This window comes from Felis catus, chromosome A1, assembly GCF_018350175.1.
Source record: "Felis catus isolate Fca126 chromosome A1, F.catus_Fca126_mat1.0, whole genome shotgun sequence".
In the NCBI taxonomy this organism is placed as follows: domain Eukaryota; kingdom Metazoa; phylum Chordata; class Mammalia; order Carnivora; family Felidae; genus Felis; species Felis catus.
Window position 1 is genome coordinate 113904177 of NC_058368.1, and position 23815 is coordinate 113927991.

At 41.8% G+C, this 23815-nt stretch overlaps 1 protein-coding gene across 20 annotated transcripts in view; it reads right to left on the reverse strand.

The window, feature by feature from the left end:
- Positions 1–23815, reverse strand: part of KLHL3 (kelch like family member 3) — a 282390-nt gene that overhangs the window by 29467 nt on the left and 229108 nt on the right. For all 20 annotated transcript variants that reach the window (XM_019832598.2, XM_019832575.2, XM_045059495.1 and 17 more), the window contains 2 exons: positions 9353–9469; positions 5255–5404 (listed from right to left, as the gene is read on the reverse strand). In XM_019832598.2, coding sequence (XP_019688157.1) covers positions 5255–5404; positions 9353–9469 — 267 coding nt within the window. The remainder of the gene's footprint in view (positions 1–5254; positions 5405–9352; positions 9470–23815) is intronic.

The window sequence follows — 23815 nt, forward strand, 5'->3', positions numbered from 1 at the left end:
ACTTTGAAAAACAAAACTGGAGGACTCACACTACCTGATTTCAAGACTTACTACTAAGTTAGTGGTCAAGGCAACATGGTATCGGCGTAAAAACAGATAAACAGATAACAGGAACAGAATAGGGTCCAGATATACACCAACACACAAATAGCCAATTATTTACAACAGAGATGTCAAACCTAATCAATGGATAAAAGAGAATATTTCCAATAAATGCTGTGGACATTCATGTACAAATAAATGAACCTTGACCCTTATCTCATACACCATATTAAAAAGCAATCTCAAAATAGATCATAGACCCAAATGTAAAACCTAAAACATTAAAATTTCTAGGAAAAAAAATCATAGGAGAAAATCTTTATGATCATAGATTATGCAAAGATTTTTTTTTTTAGATAAAACACAAAATACATGAATCTTAACAGAAAAAAATTTAACAAAATTTAAAACTTCTACTCTCCCAAAGATACTGCTAAGAAAATAAAAAAGACAAAGCACAGTTTGGGAGAAAATACTTGCAAAATACAGATTTGATAAAAGACATATCCACAATATATACAGGACTCTTACAACTCAATAAGAATAAAATAACCCAATTCTTTCACAGGGGAAAAAATTTGAATAGACTTCACCAGTGAAGATATATAGACGGCAAATAAACACATGAAAAGATGCTCAACATCAGTAGTCCTTAGAAAAATTCAAATTAAAACCACACATACCTACTACAGTGGCTAAAATGGTTTAAAACAGATAATAAGTAGCGTTAAGTACTGTGGAGTAACTGGAATTCTCCTACCTTGCAGATGGGAATGCATAATGGTACAGCTTGAAAAACAGTTGTCTCGAATGTCTTGAGAAACAGTTTCTTGTAAATTTAAATATAAGCAATTTCTTATCAATTTAAACATATACTTACCAGCAATCCTATTCCTAGGTATTTACCCAAGAGAAATTAAAATGTAAATCCAAACAAGGATCTGTAAGTGAATGTTCAAATAGCTTTATTTGTAAAAGCCAAAAGTAGACATCCAAATGTCCATCAAATGGTGAATGGATAAACAAATTATAGGACGTCCATGTGACAGAATATTACTCAGCAATAAAAAGGAACAAACTCTTTATACATGCGACGATGTGGATAAATCTTAAAAGCATTATGCTAAGATAAAGAAGGAAAGCTCAAAAGGCTACATATGTCATGATGTCATTTATATAACATTCTAGAGAAGACAAAGCTAGAGGGACAGAAATCACATCATTAGTTGCCAAGGCCTGGGGGGGTACAAGAAGGGACTTGACTAGAGAGCAGCACAAAGAAACTTTGTGGAGTGCTTAAAATATTCCATATTTTGATTAGGATGTTAGTCAATGACTACATGCATTTCTCGAAATTCATCAAATTGTCTCCCTAGTGAATTTTATTGTGTATAATTTGTAATACCTCTGTAAAACTGAATTTAAAAGAAAAGAATCTGGGATGTTCATGATGGGGGAAACTATGCATGTGTAGGGGCAGAAGGTATATGGAAAATTGCTGTACCTTACCCTCAATTTTGTTGTGAACCTAAAACAGCTCTAAAAATATAAAGTCTTAATTTGAAAATAAAAAGTAGTAAATGTACTGGAAATGCATCTCTTAATAAGATGAGCAGGATGGTATAAGACTTTAATTTACTTTTACTTTGTCACCAAAAGCTGAAAACCTGTCTCTGGGAGGCAATCTAGTATAAAAGAACAAACATAGACTTTGGAGTGGAACAGACCTTGATTCAAACCCCAGCTCTGCACTTACTAGCTGTGTAACTGGGCAAGTTACTTAACCTCTCTGAGTAAACTCAGTAAAGGAGGGATATCAATAGTGCAGCCCTAATATTGTGATGATTTAATGAGATAATTACCTCTGATAATCCTCAAAGTGATAGTTTCCCTCAGCATACCCCACTCCTCAAACCTACAGTGGGGTTCCCCTCACTAATTTAAGTGTCCAAACAATGGTGACAGAGTAGAGTTTGAGAAGCAGGTTGGACAATGTAACCTTAAATCATTCAAGGATTAAAGTTAGGGGAACAATGAAGCTAAGAGCAGCAATGTCTTTTTTAAAATTCCTTGAACAGATTCACAATAAGTCTTGATTCTAGCTCCCCACAGAACTCTATGTGCTCAAGAATCTAAACATTTTCATTCTGAAAATAGTGTTTCCTAAGGAGTAGAGAGGACAGTGGGACAACCGTGGTCTCATTAAAGAGGGATGGACTGTTACCAATTACAGATTCCTTATGTCAAAAGGGAGGGGTGGTCTCAGCAGGCGGAGTTTGGACTCAGACACAAACTTGGCTTTGATTTTTAAAACTGTCTTCTTGTGGGTGTGTGTGGTAAAAACTCGATGTGGAGTCTAGAAAAGGAAAGGTAACTACGTATGGTTTCCACACAAAGAAACTGGGCCAGTTCTGCACCATTGCCTTAGTTCCAGAACACACTCCCCAGCAAAAGATGTTGGTAACTTGTTAACATATAGGATAAGAACCTCCTTTTCCAAGGAGAAAAGCCACAAAGACATGCAACAATGCCAGCTGGGAACCCAGGATGCAGAAAGCCTCCTCCATGTAAAACAACAGTCCATCTTAGAATCAATAATCTGAAGACCTCAACAGACAAGCTTATGTAAATTTAGATCATAATGAAGGTGGTATTCAGATTGATGGGGGGAAAGGGAGGTTATTCAATAAAACAACTTTGGCGCAACTGGCTCATCATTTGCAATAGGAATAAAGCTGGATTCCTACCCTCTCTCCTTATACTAAAATAAATTCTAAGTGCATCAAAGATTCAAATGTAAAACAGAAATCGTTAAAGTACTTGAGAAAACATGGGAGTCTTTTTTTCTTTAATCTGAGAGTATAGAAAACATTTCTAAGCAGGATGTAAAACCTAAGCTATAAAGAAAAGACATATCAATTTAACTACTTAAAACTGTTTTTTGGGGATGCAAAAAAATGCTATAATTAAGTTTAAAGGCAAACTGCAAACTAAGAAAAAAATATGTGAAATACACATGAAAACCTAACCCCTTTAAATTAAAAACAGCCCTTAAAAACCATTAATAGGAGCCCTTGGGTGGCTCATTCAGTTAAGTGCCTGACTCTTGGTTTTGGTTCAGGTCATGATTTCATGGTTCCTGAGATCAAGCCCCACGCTGGGCTCTGTGCTCATAGCACAGAGCCTGCTTGGGACTCTCTCTCTCTCTCTCTCTCTCTCTCTCTCTCTCTCTCTGCCCCTCCTCTGCTCATTGCACTCTCTGTCTCCCTTTCAAAATAAATTAACATTAAAAAAAACACCATTAATTAAAAACATACAGTCCAATAGAAAAATGGGCAAAGTACATGAACAGAAAATTCCCCTAAAAAAGAAATACAAAAGCCATAATCGTATGAAACCAACATTAGAGTCTCACTTACAAGAAATGCAAACTAAAACAAGAGGTCATAAATTACATAGAAATGTTTGTAATATAAAAAAAAAATGGAGATGATAAAAAGGTCCATCAATAGAGGACAGTTAAATAAGTAATGGTACATAAACATAATTAAATTCCATGTACCTATTATAATTTAATGCTGGTTTCACCTATACTGATAATGATGAAAGTAGTCTGCTGAGTAGGAGATAAAAATGATATTCAATCTGTGGAACAAGATTCTATTTATCTGAAAGTATACATTTTTTATCTATTTGTGACTAGGTGCACAGAAATATGTCTGGGAGAAAATTCACCAAGGTACAGCAGTGATTGCCCCTGGGTGGAGGAATTTCAGGTGATTTTTACTTTATTTCAAAAATGTAGTAGCCTTTTAACAGTCTGCAATGACCACATATTTCTATAATTGAAGAAAGCAAAGTTATTTTCATTTTGAAAAATATGAAGTCATTTCAGTGCAATATTTCAATAAAATAAAACCAAAGCATCAACACGCAGGAAGACAAATGGCCAGCCAGACCAAGGCCCTTGCCTGGTGGCTGCACCTTCTAACATGCGCTGGGTGATAGGAAGCTGACAAGTAGGTACATACACTCAGGTTTACAAAGATGAAGCCAGGTGCAGGATGGTGTGGGTTCACAGAACAGGTTTGGAGGGTGAGAAAGACACCATTCAAACACTGGCTCTACTACACTGGCTGTGTTGACCTTGGGCAAGTCACTTAATCTCTCTGACCTTACGTTTCCTCTGTGTACAGCTAGGATACCTGCCTCTACCGTACAGGGCTATTGAGGGGATTAAGAAAGCTCTACTGTGACACCTTTCAGCTTACTGTTTGCCCCTGAAGCAGCACTCAGCAAATGCCAGTGACTCGTATTATTATCTGGGAGATTTATAACCTTCATCCACACTGCACCCACTAAACTCTCCATCACCCAGGGTCACAACACAGAGTGGAGAGGAAGCACAGACCCTGGAGAATCTCAACATCTAGTCTTGGACAACATGCTTCTCCAGCACTCTGAAACCCTTTCTGGAAGCAGCAGACAAGGAGTAGGGCAGCCAGACAGAAAGAGGAGGAGAAGGAGGACAAAGCAAAGGCCTACACAATGCCCTGGGGCTGCCGGCTGTGTGGTAGCTGAGTCAACACAACTCACTCCTCTCTGCTCACCTTTCCTCCTGGGTTGGCTGGGACCTTTCCTGAGACGTCAGCGTTTTAGGATCCTAGACGGCCTACTGGAAGGCCAACCTGGAATGGACTTTAGACACCAGCCAGTGCAGGACCTTTCATTCTGTAGATGAAAGACCTGAGGACCAGAGAGAGGCAGGGCCTTGCAAGGAACCAAAGCAGCCAATACCCGGTCTGGCAGCCCCAACTGTTCTGTAGGGCTCTGAGGTGAGAGAAAAGAGCCAGACTAGGACCATTCAAATTCAAATAATGGCCTAGAAATCACTAAGTCAAGAAATACAAAGCCATTCCTCTGCTTCCAACACAAATAGAACCCAGACCAAATAAGGAGAGGAGACGAAGGAGTTATTCTCAAAACTCTCTGGTGCCTCTGGAGGTTACCTTGAAATTCTTAGGACAGGAAGACCCTGCAAGAGAGAGGTACCAGCAGATTCAAAATGAACCAGCAGACTCCATCTCTTAGCTGGTAAATGCAACCAAGAAGCAAGGCAGCCACAGGTGAGGAAAGACTTGGAGCCAGCAATGGAAGGCCACTTTCCCAGAACACAGCCCTGACAGCTGGCACTGACTGGGCTGGGGCTTACCTTGGGCAGGCTGACTGGAGTCCTGGGCTTGGTCCTTGGGTTCTTAATCAAGAGCCTCTGATCCAGAGGGAGCAGGTGGTATTTCATGGCCTCGATGAGGAAGTCCTTACAGGTGTTGTTATTCTTTATCAAAGCTTCTTCTTCAACCGTCTGGAGGTAATAACCCACAGGTGATCCAAGAGCAGACTTCAGCTGTATATCCCACACTGTCTCCTGAGTCATTCTTGTATTCCCACACTCTTTTATTCACCCACCACATCATCTCAGACCCCAAGAGAAAGACCACATACTTACAACTTAGTGCCCACCTCCTGCATTTCAAGAACACAGTGGGGTGAAGTTATTAAGTTCTGGCATCAAACAGAAAGACATACAACCTCAGTGGTTGTGTTTGTTATGTTAGTTTGCAGGCTTAAATGGAATTATGCAAAACAAAGATAATTAGCTGTGCTGAAGGCTTCATCCCACATTCCTCCTAATATGAATGCTTTATAATGTTTAGGGCAAATGGTCAGACATTTGAGAGGAGAGAGAGGGAAAAAGGAAGAGAGCAGAATCCATTGGTCAACGTTTGGCAGCATGGAGTATGACAAAGTGACAGTCAAGAAAAACTCCTATTCATTTTCTTACAGTGAAAGCTGCAGGGACAAAACTGGCCAATGAGGTGCTGTATAAAGAATGGTGATATTAGAGGACAAAGAATGTCCTGCACCAAAGTCCCACCTACAGACCTCATCTTGGACCCTATCCAAGCTGGAACTATGGCTTCTTCACATACTCCAAAGCGATGTGCCAAAGCAGATGCTCAGCAAGTATAAACCTAAATATTTCGTGAGCAACACCAAGGGTGAAACCATGCAAGTGCTCAATTCTCAAATCTCTGTCCTGTGGCCTGGGTCAATTGCTATGTGGCTTATCTGTAAGGGGTAGTATGGTCTTCAGAGGCCACTTCATGTTTTCTTTGCTGGAGTATTTAGGTGCTATCAGGAGAGATCAATTCGATTCAATAGCTAACGATGATAGAATGTCTCATTGTTGGACAGCCCAGTGCTGGACTCCAGGAAGAAAAAGATGAACAAGAAATGGGTTCTGACCCTGAGGCACTCAAGTCCAGTCAAAGAAAGAGAATGGCCTCCCCATCTCAATTATCTCAGCCCTCAAGCTGGTCATGCACAAGGGCTGACTGAGTCTCACCTGTAGCTATCAATGGAAATGTGGCCAGGCCATCACCTAATGGGTGGCATTGGAGCTGGCAGGAAAAGAAGGACTGGTATGACAGGGCCTCTCTCACCAATGGGCACCTCCTTCCCCAGAAGTGATCCCCAGGAACACTCCATTTTGGGGGAAGGTTTCCCTAATCCCCCCCACCCACACTAAGGGACTGACCCAAGTTGGGACAAGTCATAAGCTTTTAGGGTCGGTTAAAAAAATTAAAAAGGAAGAGAGAAGATCTCTTACAAATCTCAGATGGAAGGTGAAATGCATAGACAGCTACTTCTCCCAAAGGTGCATTCAGCTTGAATGAGAAGTTCTCCCAGAGATTTAATGCTTCACCATACAGAGTTTCAATTTGGGGTGATATGAAAGTTTTAAGGATGGGTATGTGATGGTTGTACAGCATGGTGAATACAATTAACACACTGAAGTGTACACTTAAAACTGGTCAAAATGATGAAGTTTATGTTTTATACACACACACACACACACACACACACACACATAATCACAACTAAAAAGTTTTAACATATAACATTACACTCTACAATATTTCAAAGTATTTAATAAAGACTAATAAATGTTAGCTATCAAAAACAAACAAACAAAACCACCTTCCCCAGAAGTCACTGTTGGTGCAGGTCTGCCCAAGACTTTCCTGCGTCCTCCCCCACCAAGATCAGCCAACCCCAGAGGGTTATACTATTTCAAAGTTTCAAGGTCAACTGAGGTTTACTGAGACAACCTCTTCCAGAGGTGTTCTAAAGACAGTCCTTTAAAAGCAGCAGGGGGATTCTCACACAACAGTGCTCATGCCCCTTGCCTCTGACCCCCTTCCTCTCCAGATCTAATCCCTACTTTGCCATAATGACCCAAGAACTATTTTCTAACATCTTTAAGTTTGAGTTGTGGACACCTTTATTGAGGTTGTGACCAGGGGTCTCAAAGGCCTCTTTAATTTTCCCTGGAACCCAGGTCCACAGATAGCCCTTATTGTGGAAGTGAGCCTGTGCTGGAGGCCAGATGTCCATGTCTACCTTTGGTCAGTTTCCCACAGGACAGTAGGAGGTTGGATTCTGAGACTGGGATCTCAGGCCCCTTCAGTCCCTCTGCTTAGGGGAACCTTTTCTTCAAGAAGGATATGCTGCCACCAGGGGGCAGTAGTACCATCCAAAGTATAAAATGCAGGGCACACATAGGGGCTGGCAAGTATATGCCTCAGCACCTGAGGACTGAGGTTCAGAGATTCACAGAACATTTCACTGACCCCTTCGACCTGTGGTCAACAGGGTCACAAGCTGAGGACTTTACAAGGGCTTTTGAGGATAGAAACTTCTCCCGCTATTCCCAAGAGCATCCATGACCGTCAAAACAGCTGTAGTATCAGCTAGCATTCACTCACATAGAGATGCAGCCTTTATATGGATTATCTCATTATACCCCCAAACAATCCTATAAGGACAGGTGCTATTTTTATCAGACGAGAAGACTGAGGTTTAGAAAGGTTGAGTACTGGGACACCTGGGTGGCTCAAGTCAGGTAAGCGTCTGACTCCTGGTTTCAGCTCAGGTCATGAACTCATGGTTTTGTAAGATGGAGCCCTGCGTGGGGCTCTGCGCTGGCTCAGTAAGTTAAGCATCTGACTCTTGGTCTCAACTGAGGTCATGATCTCACAGTTCCTAAGTTTGAGTGCAGCACTGGGCTCTGGGCTGATGGTGCAGAGCCAGCTTTGGATTCTGTCTCTCCTTCTTTCTGCCCCTCCCTTACTTGTGCTCTCTCAAAAAATAGATAACTAAACTTAAAGAAAAAAAAGGCTGAGTACTTGCCTAGTGTTAGATGGCTGGGAAGTGACAGAGCTAGGCTGCTGGGATGCTGAGCCTCCTCTCTTATCCTTGCTTCACACCTTCCATTCCCTCCAGAAACTTCTGGAAAGAGATGAGGGCTGGCCTACTGCCTCGGTGTTTTGTTTTGCTCATATATTTAAGTTTTACTCTTTGCCCACTTATAAGTGTATCTAATGCCAATGGATAAACAGAACAGAGAGTATTAAAGGTGGCAGCGTGCATAGTGGAAGGCAGGTGCTTCGGGGCCGACTGACTTGGATTTGAATCCTGACCCTGCCACCTATTCCCCAATAAATCTAAACCTCTATAAACCTCAAGGCCCAAACTTGTAAAAAGAGGGTTATCTATCTTTGCCTCACAGGGTTGTTATAAGGATTAAATAAGAAAATATGTGACACCATAGGGGCAGCCCATCATTCTTAATTTTTCTTTCATCTTAGAGGAAGTCAAAGCAACACGTATCCTAGGCACCTGTGAAAGGTCGGTTTTTACAGTCCTGAATTGGGCTCCAACTTGCCTAACATGAAGGCAAAGAGAATACAGAAACATTGTGGAAATGACCCTTCTTGCTTAGGTCCTCTACAATAAAAGCAACTAAATTCTAGTGAACATTTTTTAGGACCAGCTCCATGCTAAACACCTGACTTACATATTTACAACTCCTTTGGTCCTCACAATAATCCTGCTGGGCTCTACCATAATATCCCTTCCAGCAAAGAAGAAACTATGACTTGAAGAGGTAAAATAAAAACACAAAGCTAACAACTAGTAGAGCAAGAACTAAAACCTAAGCGTCTTATTCTCAAACTTACCCTTTTAGACCTCACACTACCATCTAATATAACACAGTATGTCAACTATATACCTCAATAATAAAAATTAAAAACAAAAAAAAAACCTTTACGTTACCATGTCTCACACTTAAGCCAGTGGGTTGGTGCCTTCAGCCTGTGTAAAATACCCATAAACTCTCCAACCACCCCACACATCCAGGGTTGCCCACTGAAGGAAAGCATGTGGTGCTTCACACAGCACTCACCTGGACCAGGTAATCCCTAGGTAAGAGAGGGAGACGGACATGTTCCATCAGTTTTGCCATGTGCTCTAAACGGGTTTCCTTCTCATAATTGATCCATGAAATCACTGCTTCAAATACCTATGAAGATAATCAACACAAGTAACTGTAGCAGAGACAACAGCTCTCAAACAATTTCTTCAACTTGAAAAAAAAAAGTCCAAATCATCTACATTAACCTAAGGTTCACTATTTAAAATAAAACAAAAATGGAAAGATTTTGTTTACTAGCTGACATCAAAGTGATATCACACACATACACATTATAATAAACCTGCTACCCCAAATACAGAATCATCAAGGTTCGTTGCAAAATAAAAATCCAGTTCCAATGGCTATTTAAAGATAGAAATCCATAGTAACTCTGGACCAAATTTTATAAAGACTGCTTAAGAAAACGAGAAGCCTTGGGGGCAATGCCATCATGCCCCTCACACCCTATCTTCCTTTATCTCCCATATTCAGTGAATGCAGACTAGAAACAGTAAGAATACATTTGCCAAAAGTTGGCTGTAATGGTGAGGATGACAGCGAATGACAGAGAATTTCTGTCAAAAATTTCTCCTTGGTTTAACCTCTCCCTTAAGGAGAGATTTCATTTTTATATAAATGAAAATTGGGCTTGGAACCAAAAAGGAGGCTCTCCTATTTGGATGTTCACCTTCCTCAAAAATAAGTCCAAAATCAAATCCTACACCACCATACACACACAGACAGATAAAATTCAATGTTGATAAGGCTGCAGGGAAACCGGCACTATTTCTGGAAACTTAATTAACACAGCTTTTTAAGAGGGGAAGGAAGAATTTGGCAATATCACTCAAAGACTTAAATGTGCACACTCTTTGACCTAGAAATAACACTTCTAGGGATCCAGCCTACAAAAATACCCACAAAAGTGGGGCAAGCATATGTGTTCCAGGATGTTTGCCACGGCATTTCTGTAATAAAATAAAAAAGGAAACAACCTAAAGCTCACTAATGGAGAAATTATTTAACTAGTATACATACTATCGGATATTTTCAGCTGGTAAAAAGAATAAAACAAAACACCTTCTTACGCCAGAAACCAAGGAAGTGCTCAAAGATTACGATGGACATGTCAAATGGACATAAAGCCAACAGATGAGGCTTTCATTGTCAACATTTGGGATAACATAAACATCAAAGAGAATAGTGAAGAAATCAGATTAATGCTTCTGGCTGAGGTGGCGTGGGAGAATCCCTGGGAAGGTGCCAAAGGAAATTTGGCAGGGAGGGTAATGGATACGTTCTGTATCTCGATAGGGTGGGAGTTACATGTACATATGCATTTGTGAAAACTAATTAAACTGTATACTTAATATCTATAAATTTCACTGTAAGTCATAACTCAATTTAAAATATTCTCAGTTAAAACAAAAAGACAGGGGCGCCTGGGTGGCTCAGTTGGTTGAGTGTCTGACTTCGGTTCAGGTCATGATCTCATGGTTTGTGGGTTCGAGCCCCGCGTTGGGCTCTATACTGACAATTCAGAGCCTGGAACCTGCTTTGGATTCTGCGTCTCCTCTCTCTCTGCCCCTCCCCTGCTCATGCTCTGTCTCTCTCTGTCTCTCAAAAATAAATAAATGTAAAATAAAAAAAAATTTAAAGAGAAAGACAGTAATGGGTCATAACATAATGAACAAAAAGGAATCCATGAATCCCATAAGGATACTTTAAAAAATGTGGAAGGGCTCTTCTTCACAGACAAATACCAGCTAATAAAGGTAGAAGGAATGACAAAAACATTACTTTGCAACCACCAATTAATAACTGATAGAGCAAAGCTCATCAGTAGATGCTCGAATCACTGTGCAAAAAACTGTGGGGGAACACGACACAGTTTTCAAAGTATCACCTCGCTGATTACTTACTCATTACACGGGGTAGGGGCAGCCTCAAATGGGGAAATTTGACAGATAAGTGATCTAAGTTAGTACCAACAATAACAGGACGAACTTACATCACATTCTTGATCGTGATTTAACGGCAAGGATACAGCAGATACAGCATCCCCTAGAGTAGTCTCTTCCTAAAATGTTTAACCTGAATCTTAATAGCAAGGAAACAATCAGATCAGATAATTCCATGTTTGGAACATTCTGCAATACAGCTGGCCTGGATTTTTCAAAACCATTAATATTATGAAAGACAAAAAAAGACAGGGAGATAGTTCTAGATTAAGTGGATTTAAAGTCTTGAAAACTAAATGTAATGCATGATCCTTGATTGGATCACGGATTTAAAAGGAACAATCTATAAAGGACTGTCTTGAGACTGCTAGAAAATGTGAGTGCTGACTAGGTATTAGCTAACATCATTGTATTAGTGTTGAATTTCTTTGGTATGATAATGGTTTTATGGCTAAAAAAGACAATTTCCTTGTTCTTAGGAGGTGCATACTCAAATACCAGAGGGGAAATTCTACAATGTCTGCAATTTATTATCAAATGGTTCAGCAGAATAAAAGATTAAATATGTAGAGAGAAAAGACAAATGAAGCAAAAAGTTAACTGGTGAATCTAAGTAAAGAGTATATGAATGTACACACTTTCAAACTTTAATATAGGTCTGAAATTTTTCAAAATAAAAAGCGGAGGGGAAAGGAAAAGAAATTCTAAGGGAAAAGGAAAAATATGACAACAAAATTTACAATGTGGCATAAAGTTGAAATGGAAACTAACTCACAGAAAAAAATTCTCTAATATTTCTCTGACAATATTTCTGTGTATTAATATGTTAATGATGCTTTGAACCTATTTCCTAAATATATACTTAAGTCAGGGTGGGTATACTTAAAATAGGCAAAGAATTGATCAGAAATGGAATGGAAGGAAAGCTAAATGAAAATGGAACAGAAAGAAAAGGATAGTATGTGCATACAGTCTGCTCTCATTTCTGTAAAATATAACCTATATGTGCACAAACATAAACACACACACCATGGAAATCCTCCCTGTCTGGTTCATTTTTTAAAATTAAATCTGAGAGAGCTTTATCCCCCACCCTGATAGCATCAGTTTGTGACAGATCACTCTGTATTACTCCAAATAGCCTTTAAATCCATGAGAAGACAGACCTTGTCTTTTCAATGGCAAATAATACACACTCAAATATTTTTTTAATGAATGAATGGACACATGAGTTTAGAATAAGCATGTGAGAAGGCAGTGGGAACCGTCCTGGCTGGAGCAGAGAGCAGGGCTGGGTAAGAAGGAACTGGAATCAGGGCAGGGATGACAGAGCCAGGCCAGGGACCAAAAAAGCTGGAGAAGTCTGGCTGATGAGGTGGCGGGCAACCACGGTTCCGTTCTGCCTTGCGTTATGGTTATCCAACTTTCTTCTACTCCGCTTTATTAGACTGTGAGCTCTTGCAAGGTGAGACATGTCCCTCCCTGCTCAGTCTGCAACTCCTGCTGCCCAGCACAATGCCAGGCACAGAGCAGGTGGCCAGCTGACAAAGCTCAGCGGAAGAATGCACTGCCGGTCTTAGAGTGGGTGGGATTTACTCACCATGCCCTTCCCTATCAACCACCTTAGTCTTCATCATAAAAGCTAAAAAGCAAGCTGAGTCTAATGGAGTCGATATTAACCTTATCTTTATTTTTGGCTTGACTTGTCTAACTGGTTCCACTTAGTTGCACTGTTTACCTACTCAGCTGTGAAAGCCACAGCACTGGGCAACAACAGTGACCTTCTCGGCGGCTAGAGAAGGCCACGTGTTTTTTTCAAAGAGACTTTATGCTTAGAAAAAAAGTAAGCAAATCAACTTCCAATTAGCTTTAGCCTTTAATGTGCCTAAAATCATTCCCAACAGGCCCTCCTGTCAAGGGACTGGCAACAGGAAACAGCAGCAGGAGTCAGTATTCACCATGTGCGAGGTTCTGTACCACACCCTTCATGGACAACGTGACCCTGGACTCTCCTGAGAGCCCAATGGGCAGACACTCTTACCCCTTATTAAATGACTCGCCCAAGTCCAGGGCCACAAAGCAGCAGGGCTGGGGTCCACACGAACCCAATGCCAGTGCTCGTTCTCTTACTTACTGTTCTCAGTTGCCTCTCACAGGCCTACTGCAGTGGCTGGCAGACTACAGCCCACAGGCCACATTCAGCCTGCCACCTGCTTTCATAAATAAAATTTTACTGGAGCACAGCCACACTCACTCGTTTACATATTGTCTGTGGCTGCTTTCACACTGTAACAGCAGAGTTGAGACTCTATGGCCCACAAAGCCTAAAATATTTACTATCTGGTGCTTTATAGGAAAATGGTGTCAATCCCTGGTCTAGGAAACCTAAGCAGAGACCCTGTGGCTTCAAACACAGGACACAGTGATGTCTACACAGATGAAAATATTTTTTATGGATCCCAGGATGAAATAATCAGCTGCCACGCTTAGGGTTTTACTTTTAAACAAACAAAAACAAAACAAAAAGAGCATCATTTCCTCACTGCTTCATATTCCAAAACCAATCTCTTGAGTGCTACAAGGTTGCTGGGTCAAAAAAAGATGTAAAAAATCAAATTTCATAGTCCTTGGCTCCCCACACTTCCAACGTAAGCACAAGCCTTGGCCGGAACACCAGATGAAACTGACCCTCTATCCCCGCCCCCAGTGATGCAGGCAGCCATGCCATACTGGACCTGCACGCTGTGAGTGGGGAGCACCGGGGCACTTAACAGCCATTTTCAAAATGTGTTCTGAGAGTCAAGAAATGGGGACTCAAGTTAAAAATAGGTAGGACAGTGACTTGGCAAGTAAAAAGGTCCAGTTGAGAGTGACTCACAGCAAAGCATAGGATGGAGGAAAAGAAGCCAATTTTGACAAGATCAGGGAAGAAAACGGGTTTCCTCACATGGACTTAATTTGCTACTTAAGATTTAAGAGAGGCTAATTTTAATAACAACTAATAACAACAGGCACAGTGCTATGCATTTTGCATGCATGATCTCATTTAACCCACCCCAAATCCTGTGAAATAGGTTATCACTGTTCACATTTTACAGATGAGGAAACAGCCTCAGAAAGGTTAGTGTCCAAGGTCACAGTGCCAGGAAGTAGTGGATCTGGGATGTGAACTCACCTCCAAATGCAAAAACCCAAGGTCTAACATTATGTAATATTGCATGTCAGAGGCACAATTAGTTGGAAAACCTGGGCAGACCACTGAGTTGGGAAGTATGTTCCTCAACCCATAATCATAATTACACCCACCACGTGCTCCTAGGACATTCCTCCCTAGATACTCTTTTCTTTCTCAGAGATAGAGCCAATAGCATTTGCTGAATTCACTGTCACGATTTTCAATCAAGAAGACAGCACTTCTAGACACAAGAATGATTTCTGTCAGATTTCGGATGGTTCTTAAACTAAAGCTTAACAGGACTTAATGTGAACCATACTCTGGCCTTGCTGTCACATGCCACACCAGGGACAGTCAGGAGCAGTGGTACAATGGAGCTGGAGCTCACCATGCATGTTTCTTCCCATCTTGGTGTTTAGTGACATTACACCAGTAGTTTGAAATCAGCCTTGAGGGAAATATTTACACCATAGCAAATGAATCAGCAAACAAATCAGGGCTTTCAGATTTTTTTTTTTTTTTTTTGAGAGCGAGTTGTTAAAACATTTACCAGCATACCACTGGCTGGGCGATTTCCTGGTCGGAAGGCTCCCCAGACTCTAGAAAAGCTACTCAGTTGTACTCATCTTTCTGACAGTCCCATCATCTTCAGGTTTTATAGGGCACTTCACAGCTCCTTCTGGTTGTTTCATTTCAGACCTGCAAGGGCCCTGGGAGGCAGCTAGAGTCACTCATAAAAGAGAAAAATGAGGCAGAGAGTGGGGAAGTGGTCTGCCCAAACATTACCCAGTGAATTGGTGATAGGGCAGCAATGAGAACCACTGGCTTTCAATCAACACTTTGACAGCACATTCGTCCATAACACATTTCATAGTTTGTACCTGTATATTCATTTCTGTACATATTTGATAAAATCTATTTCTGTACATTTTTTATAAAATCTGTCTCCCTCATGTGATTTTTAAGTTCCACAAAGGCAGGGACCTTATGCCGATCTGTTCACCAATGTCTCTTGTGTGAGTAACGCACTATGTGCCACATAGAAAGCACTCAATAAATATTTACTGAGAGAATGAATTAGTCAAAGTAGGAATGGCTGGGTATATGGTTCTCTTCCTGTAGCAGCACACTGCAAAATATCTGACTTCATACAAACAACAAAAAATGATGGTAAAACTAAAACAGTGATATCACCTTTTGCTGGGAAGTTGTTCAGCCTTCCACTCCTGCCTACAGCCAGGATAAAGATATGCAGTCTGACTTTGCACAGGAGAAGGAGAAGGACTGAAGCACAATGGTTTGACAGAAATGCCTGCAAGCTGGAAGACGACTTTGTGGCATTAATCTTACAAATGAATGGAGCATGACAGAGGGATGGAGAATGCCTTGCAGTCAATATGGTAGATAGAGCAGAGTTGGAAGGAATCTTCCCCTACAGCTCCAAACACACAAAAGTGACATATTACAAAAATAATAAAGCAAGTCAAAAGCAAGAGGGAAATGCCTGAGTGCCTTAAATCAGAAAGAATTCAAGTCTAGCAGCTGAATGGAAGCTGAGGCCAAAATGGCTCACAGGCCTGGACGATTCAGACATGGACTTGAATGGTTCAGAACTGGTTTCTATCAGGTAGACTGTCGAGGCCACAGGCTCCTTATGGACAGTGTCACCCCACCCGCAGTCCCATGGACCAGCACTAGATGAACTCCACCCATCTGCTATGGCAAGGGGGGAAGGAAGCTCACCATCTCCTGTCAGCTGGGAAGTTAAAAACCATGTCTTCAAGAAATGAGAACCCCAAGCTCACACTGCATACAGATATGGGGTCTGAAGTGATATTATCCAGATGGTACACGGGATACTCAACACAAAAAGGAATACAGAAATAGTTTCCAGGCGCACCTGGGTGGCTCAGTCAGTTAAGCCTCCAACTTCTGCTCAGGTCATGATCTCACAGTTCGTGAGTTTGAGCCCCGTGTTGGGCTCTGTGCTGACGACTCAGTATGCTTTGGATTCTGTGTCTCCCTCTCTCTCTCTGCCCTTATTCCGCTGATGCTCTCTCTTCCAAAAATAAATAAACATTAAAAAAATTTTTAGAAAGAAAGAGAGAAAGAAAGGAAGGAAGGAAGAAAGAAAGAAGAAAAGAAAGAAAGAGAAAGAAAAAAGAGTTTTCAAACCAGTTAACCTGCCCTAGAGGGGAATCTTCACACCCAGACTCCCATGGATAAAACATCCTCTGAAGATGGCCTCACAATCAAAAAATTATACATCACTAACAAGAAGAACTGCAAAAAAGAAAATCAACAGATATAATAAATCACTGGATATTTGGGGCAACCAAAGAAAACTGGCCTCAAGACTGACCATGCAATGCAGTCCTCAGAATACTAGGGGCAGGAGACATTCTGTAGTAAAGGAGGTTCTGGGACCAAATGAGCCTGGAGAACACATCATACACACCTACAAATCTCCTTCAGAGATTTACAAAGCTCATTAACATGTTAAAGCTCTGACAGGTCCTTCACTTTCTTAACCTGGTTCCTGTGTTTTGCCACTGTCTCCTAAATGTATCAAACCTGAGAACTTTTTTTTTTACCTAAATACCTACAAACATCTCACAACACTGCCGTTTTACAGCACATAGGTGGTAACCTAGAGAACAAAGTCATTACCCCCTAAGCTTTCCATTTCCAGCCACATCTCCCACTACCTCCCCCAAAGACCCTAGACTCTCACCACACAGGTTACTTTTCCCCCAAGAAGAACAAAGCATTCCAAACTTCCACATCTGTATTCCTGTAATCCGTTCAATCTGAATGGCTTCCTAAAATCCCACTCTTATTCTCCAAGTTTTACCTCCAATATTGTCTTTTTTATGATATTTTCCACACCTAACAATGTGGAATGAAACACTCCAGGCTGCTTTCCTTGAACTCTGATTTCAGGCAACGACTTCTCTCAGCCACATAAGGATACATGTTTTGTATCCAGACTGCAAGCTCTTAAACAGTCCTAAGTGTCACTCACCTCTGTCTCCCTGTCGGGGTAGACAGACATTAATAAAGAGCAGGGGCATGGGAGGCAGACACAGTCAGCTTCAAATCACAAAGCTATTTTTTTTAAGTTTATTTATTTATTGTGAAAGAGAGAGAAAGAAGCAGAGAGAGAGGGAGAGTCAGAGAATCCCAGGCAGGCTCCACACTGTCAGTGTAGAGCCTGACGCAGGGCTCAAGCCCACAAACCATGAGATCGTGATCTGAGCCAAAATCAAGAGTCAGACACTCAACTGACTGAGCCACCCAGGCGCCTCTCAAATCACAAGACTATTTATTGTTAACATGCCTTAGTTTCCTCCTCTGCAAAATGGAGACAATAGTCTCTGCCTTGGGAGTTAGTGGGAGAAGCAGATATGATGTGCTGAACATTATGCTGGCAAAAGAAGTCACAAGCAAAGCATACATTCACCAGCATTCCATTTATATACAGTTCAAAAACTGGCAAAACTGATCCATGAGAAGTCAAAATAGTAGTTATGTTTCTCGGGGTGGGGGGCAGTGTTTCCTGATCTGCATGCTAGTTAGGTGGGTATTTCACTTTTGTAAAAAGTTGAGCTGTGTGCTTCTTATTTGGTCATGTCTCTGTGAACTTACTTCAATACAAACGTCACTTTGAAAAAAAAATAATGCGTGAAATGCACCTGGAGAACAGTGGGCAGTCAAGGCAGATTTGGGACCATAGTGCTGTGGTATTCTGCTCATAGGTGTTCACTGAATTGCACTTTCCAAAGGAGAACAGTAAAAGGAGTAATGCCAGGACCAGGCCAGATGGTTGCATGCAGGCTGAGAAGCTGGCAACTCTTAACTGCTGACCTCATAGTAAGGCGGGGGCGGGGCAAGGGGGGCTTCCAACAGCTCAGGCTCGGCAGCAGGATGCACCTGCTCAATCACTGGATAATATCTGGGCAGCAAGCATTCAAGTCCAACTTACTGGCCAAGGAGCTCCAGCCTGCATCCTCCACCTACCACTGGCTGGAGAGGCTAGGTGTTCAGGCAGGAGCGTGTGCAACAGCAATGATCCTGGGAGACATGGGCCCAATCACTTTCAGAAGATACCAGAATTTGGCTTCTGATCAGTTTTAGGACACAACAGCACATTAAATATGTGATCGCATGGAGAGAACCTAAGCTATAGTTCTCATAATACATACTTGACACTAATTCTTTTTTTTTTTTTAATTTTTTTTCAACGTTTATTTATTTTGGGGACAGAGAGAGACAGAGCATGAACGGGGGAGGGGCAGAGAGAGAGGGAGACACAGAATCGGAAACAGGCTCCAGGCTCCGAGCCATCAGCCCAGAGCCTGACGCGGGGCTCGAACTCAGGGACCGCGAGATCGTGACCTGGCTGAAGTTGGACGCTTAACCGACTGCGCCACCCAGGTGCCCCGACACTAATTCTTTAAGAGGCCTAACCAATTTCTTCCTGACCTGTATCTAAACTGTGGGCCATTTCCCTGAAAACTCCACTAGCGTTCCTTAAGAAGGCACTGGAATTCTTGAGAAGTAGAAATGTATTTACCAGCTAAGAAAGCAAAGATTCAGAAAAGTCCACTAACCAGCAATTTGGTGGAAAACTGCGCTAGAACTCAAAAGTCATCTCTCTTCTCCTTAGAGTGGGTCTGTCCTGGAAGGTTGCTTACCTGGGTCACAGAAGCTGCCCATGGTGACAGCCGGACTCTGGGTCTCAACGGGGAATACAATAAACGGACTATCTGCTCACAGGCTTAGCTCTGACCCCTGACACCTCCATGTGGAAGCAACAGGTGACTGTGCGGGGCGTACTCCTGGGTGCCTTCACGCTATCTTGGTGGGGAGTCGGGGGGAGGGAGGGAGGTGGGAGGGGTTCTACCCAAAGAACTTGTGATTTTGTAACTCCTACCAGATCCTTTTGTCTTCCCTCAATTAACAGGAATTTCCAAAACTACATGAAGGAAAAACAGGAGAGAAAATGGCAAAGATCCATGTATCCTTTGACCTCTCTCGTTCTCACATTTGTCCCTCTTCTCTGGAAAAATATGAAAATTATTCCTATAACCTTGGCTGGCTCAGGGCAGTGTCCAGCTCCAGTCTGCCTTTTCATTCCCTCAGGGAGTGTCTGCTTAGCACCTCCACAGTGCCTCTGGTGGCTCTGTGACACAGAGATGACTGAGGTAGCCCCGTAGCCCTCAAGGAGTTTGAGGCTAGAGGAGGAGAAAGGCATGAGCAGGCACAAGTGATGTAGGAGGAAGAATGGTATGTGAGCCCTAGGAGAAGGCCAGAGAGGGCCAAGGGGGCTGGGAATGCCTGGAAGCAAGAGGCAACTCCATTCTCAGCCCCTGCTACGTACCAAGCTCCAGATCACACAACCACCCAGACCATTATGGGTCCTGGGAAGAGCCTCCCCTTGAGAAAGGCCCCAGTCCACAGTGAGCAGCAGTAGTAGCAGGAGTAACAGTATAGTGGCAATAATAATAGCAGCAATAATCATATCTTACAGGAATGAACACTTCCTGTGGGCTGAGAACTTTTCACGTGGCATCTGATTTCATTCTCAGAACAACTCTAGAAGATGCTATACTATCATTACCCCCTCTTATAGGTGAGAAGACTAAGACATAGAGAAGATCTTTTACTCATTCCTCCAACAAAATGTTTTTGTTTATGTGTCTACCGTGAACCCGATACTACACTGGCAGTGACCATAAGACAGAAAATCCGTACCTGTAAATGGTACATACATCCTGGTGGGAGGCAGATAACTTGCCCAAAGTCACTCAGCTTGTTAGAGCCATAGCAGCAGGATTGGAACCCAGCCACTCTGACTGCAAAACCTGTACTTTCAAACTCCCGACAAGCAAACTGACCAGATTTAGCCACAGTCCCTTATAATTATCATTATTAAAACACCACATTCACCCTATTTTAAGATACATAGTTTTTTTGCATTTTAATATTTGAAATCCGGCTGCCTTTTTTAATATATGCTGAAAGATCCCTGTGGGCTGTAGGCAAAGAAGTCATAATATAGCTGATTTGCTGTTCAAGCACAGATTCAGCTGAATACAGGTTATTTCGTTACTAGTGCAATTCAGTTTTCTGCAAGTGTTAACATTAAACACAGTTGAATTTTAGCTTAAATTAAGATCCCTGATAATATTTCAAATATATTCCAATAAGTTCACTATAATTTGATATTGAAAGAAAAAGTTATTGCACATGCAAGACATTGCATATTATGAAAAGTAACTAAAGGAAGTAGAAATCACCAAATTTCCTGGAGATCACAGAATTTTCAAAGCCTAAAGAGCTCACATTCAAACAACAAACATCTAATTGTCAAAACTTCCAGCTATTTAACTTCTAACAATATGTAATCAATTAAGGTAAAATGAAACTATGGGTTTCACCAGAGAGAAATCTCAGGCCAAATCCCACTGCTCTACGATAAGCCTCAAAATTATACTGTCAACCTTGGGAGTGCCTGGCTGGCTCAGTTGGTGGAGTGTGCAACTCCTGACATTGGAGTGAGTTCAAGGCCTATGTTGGGTGGAAAGATTACTTAAAAATAAAACATAAAAAAATAAATAAATAAACTGCCAGCCTAAAATGTACCAAATGGGGGCACCTGGGTGGCTCAGTCAGTTAAGCATCCGTCTCTTGATTTTGGCTCAGGTCATGATTTCACTGTTCATGAGTTCGAGCTCAGCGTCGGGGTGGATAGTGTAGAGCCTGCTTAGGATGCTCTCTCTGCCCCTTCCCTGCTCATGCATGCGATCTCTCTCTCTCCCTCTCTCTCAAAATAAATAAACATTTAAAAAAATAAAAGTAAAAGGTACCAAAGGGATCAAGATCATCAGAAATCCACTTTATGAAAAGCAGCACATAACTCTGAAGTTACATATAACTTCTGAGAACCAAATATAACACACAACTTCATTAATGTGAAAAATACCCATACTCCAAACTCTAATACACAGAACAAGCAACTCATCATATGTAGGCATATGAATGAATGAGAGCCACTGCAGACAATGTTTTAAGTATGTAGATTTAATGCCATGCTTCTTTGCTTCTGGAAAGATACATTTAACTCCATGGCTTATTTTACCATTATCAGTGGCAAAACTGATACCATCACCATTGTCAATGGTGCCTCAAAACAAAGGACTATGCTAATTACACTGATAGCCACCATTTATGTACCTGTCAAACAATATACTTGATTTTTTTTTATCTGTGATCCTCATAACTCTATAAGGGAGGTACTCTTACTATTCCCATTTTACATGTAAGGAAATTAAAGTTCAAAGAGACCAGTGACTTCTGAAAAATCACAGAGCCAGTAAGCATCAAGTCGAACACAGAACCAGGTATGCCTAAGTCCAAAGCCCAACTGGTTTCCAGGGCACTAAAAAGCCTGGCCCCACTGACAACCCACCTCTACCACCACCCTGGCACTTAACAAGGATAGATAAGCTCTCACCTGAAGAAAGCTTACTATGATCTAGAGCAGGATGGATGGGCCAGCAGGAGCTAAAGTGGCAGGGTACCCCCCCTCTCAAGCCAAATACTCCCAGGTTGATTCAAATCCTGCTGCTTATATGGCTATTTAAATTTTCTCAGACTATACCTAAGGATATACGCAAGCAGAGCCCAAACTGACCAACTGCACCGACAACCACATGGTCAGTCAACTAACTAGTTCATTCCATCAAATTGTGCCAATTGAGTAGTACAATCCAGAGAAGACGTTAAACAGGCTTGGCAAGAAGTCTTTGCTGCTGAGGCTGGGGCGAAAGGTGCTCACCGGCTGGCCAGAGGCATTCTTTACGCTGAAGGTGATATTTTACATCAGTTAATGGAAACAGAAGCCTCACTGAGCCTGAGGGAGCGTCCAGCTTGTTGTGCCTTCTGGAAATCTCTCTGAAGTCTTCGGGCAGCCCATGGATTCAGTAAACAAATGCTTTTCTTCTTGATCTAACTTTTGCAGGACAACAGGCTGGGGCTTATGATTCCACCCCATTCTCTGGACACATGCCCCTTGGATATTCATCTCCAGTGTAAAATCCTTTGCAAGAACTTTTCCTTAAATATTTTCCTCAGAAAAGGATTTCAAGCTTGGATACTATGAATGGACTAAGACAATCCAAGAAACATTTACTGAGCATCTCTGAGGATGCAGAGGAGAATAAGATGTGGTTGCTACCATCTAGAAAATTACAGTTGAATGAAGGAGGTAAGATGGGCTCAGAACTAATTACAATTAAAAGCAGAACAAGGTGAGTGTTATCCAGGAACACAGAAGAGAAAGGAATTAATTCCAGATGCGTGGTCCATAATAAAATCAGCTAACAGTGAATGAGCACCTACTAGGGCCCAGGTATGATACCAGACATTTTACACACCCTATCCCATTTAATCCCCACAATCACCCTGTGGAATATGCTCTATTACTACATTCACTCTCTATGTGAGTAAACAGATGGAGAAGCAAAGTATTTCACCCAAGGTCACCAACTAGTTTGTAAATACTAGCAATGAGATTTGGACCCTACTGGCCAACACCAAAGTTCACGTTATTTTCAGTACAGTAGACTACATCTCCTGCAGTAAAGTTCTTCCTGGTAGAAATAGAATGGGAACTGGTTTGGAATTCACCCAGGTGAAGACGGAAGGGGAGAATAGTCCAAGCAGAGGGTCAGTGAGAGAGAAGGCCTAGAGGTAGAATAGATCTGCAGTCACGGTGCAGCTAAATCTGTGGGCAGAAGTTAAGCCTGCAGCACAAAGGAAGTGGTGCATGGTCAGCGAGTTAGGGAACTAAGTATCAAGAGACTTAAGGTCTAGTTTTGCAATGGCCACTGACTGCATGATCCCCCGCAGATCCTATTCCCTCTCTGGGCCTCAGTTTCCTCATCAGTAAAAGTTTCAATCCCCTATTAGATGTTCCCCAAAGGCCTGCTCTGGCGTAAATGCTCAATGATGCTCCCAAGAAGCCAGGTGAGACAGTGGTTAAGACCAGGTGACTGGGAGACCCCAACTCTGCAGTGACCAGCTGAGTGAACTCAGACAAGCTAATTAATTCCTCCAAGTTAATCTTCCTCATCTGTAATGTGGGGGCTATAGCAATGCCTGCTTCATAGGTTGTAGTGAAGGCTGAGAGAACTACAGAGAATAAGGCACTTAGCAGAGGGCGTAGGAAACTCTAAACATCAAGTTAATGGAGGCAGATTTGTCACCATCATCATCACCACTGTTATTTCTTTCTCAAAGTGTCCAGACACC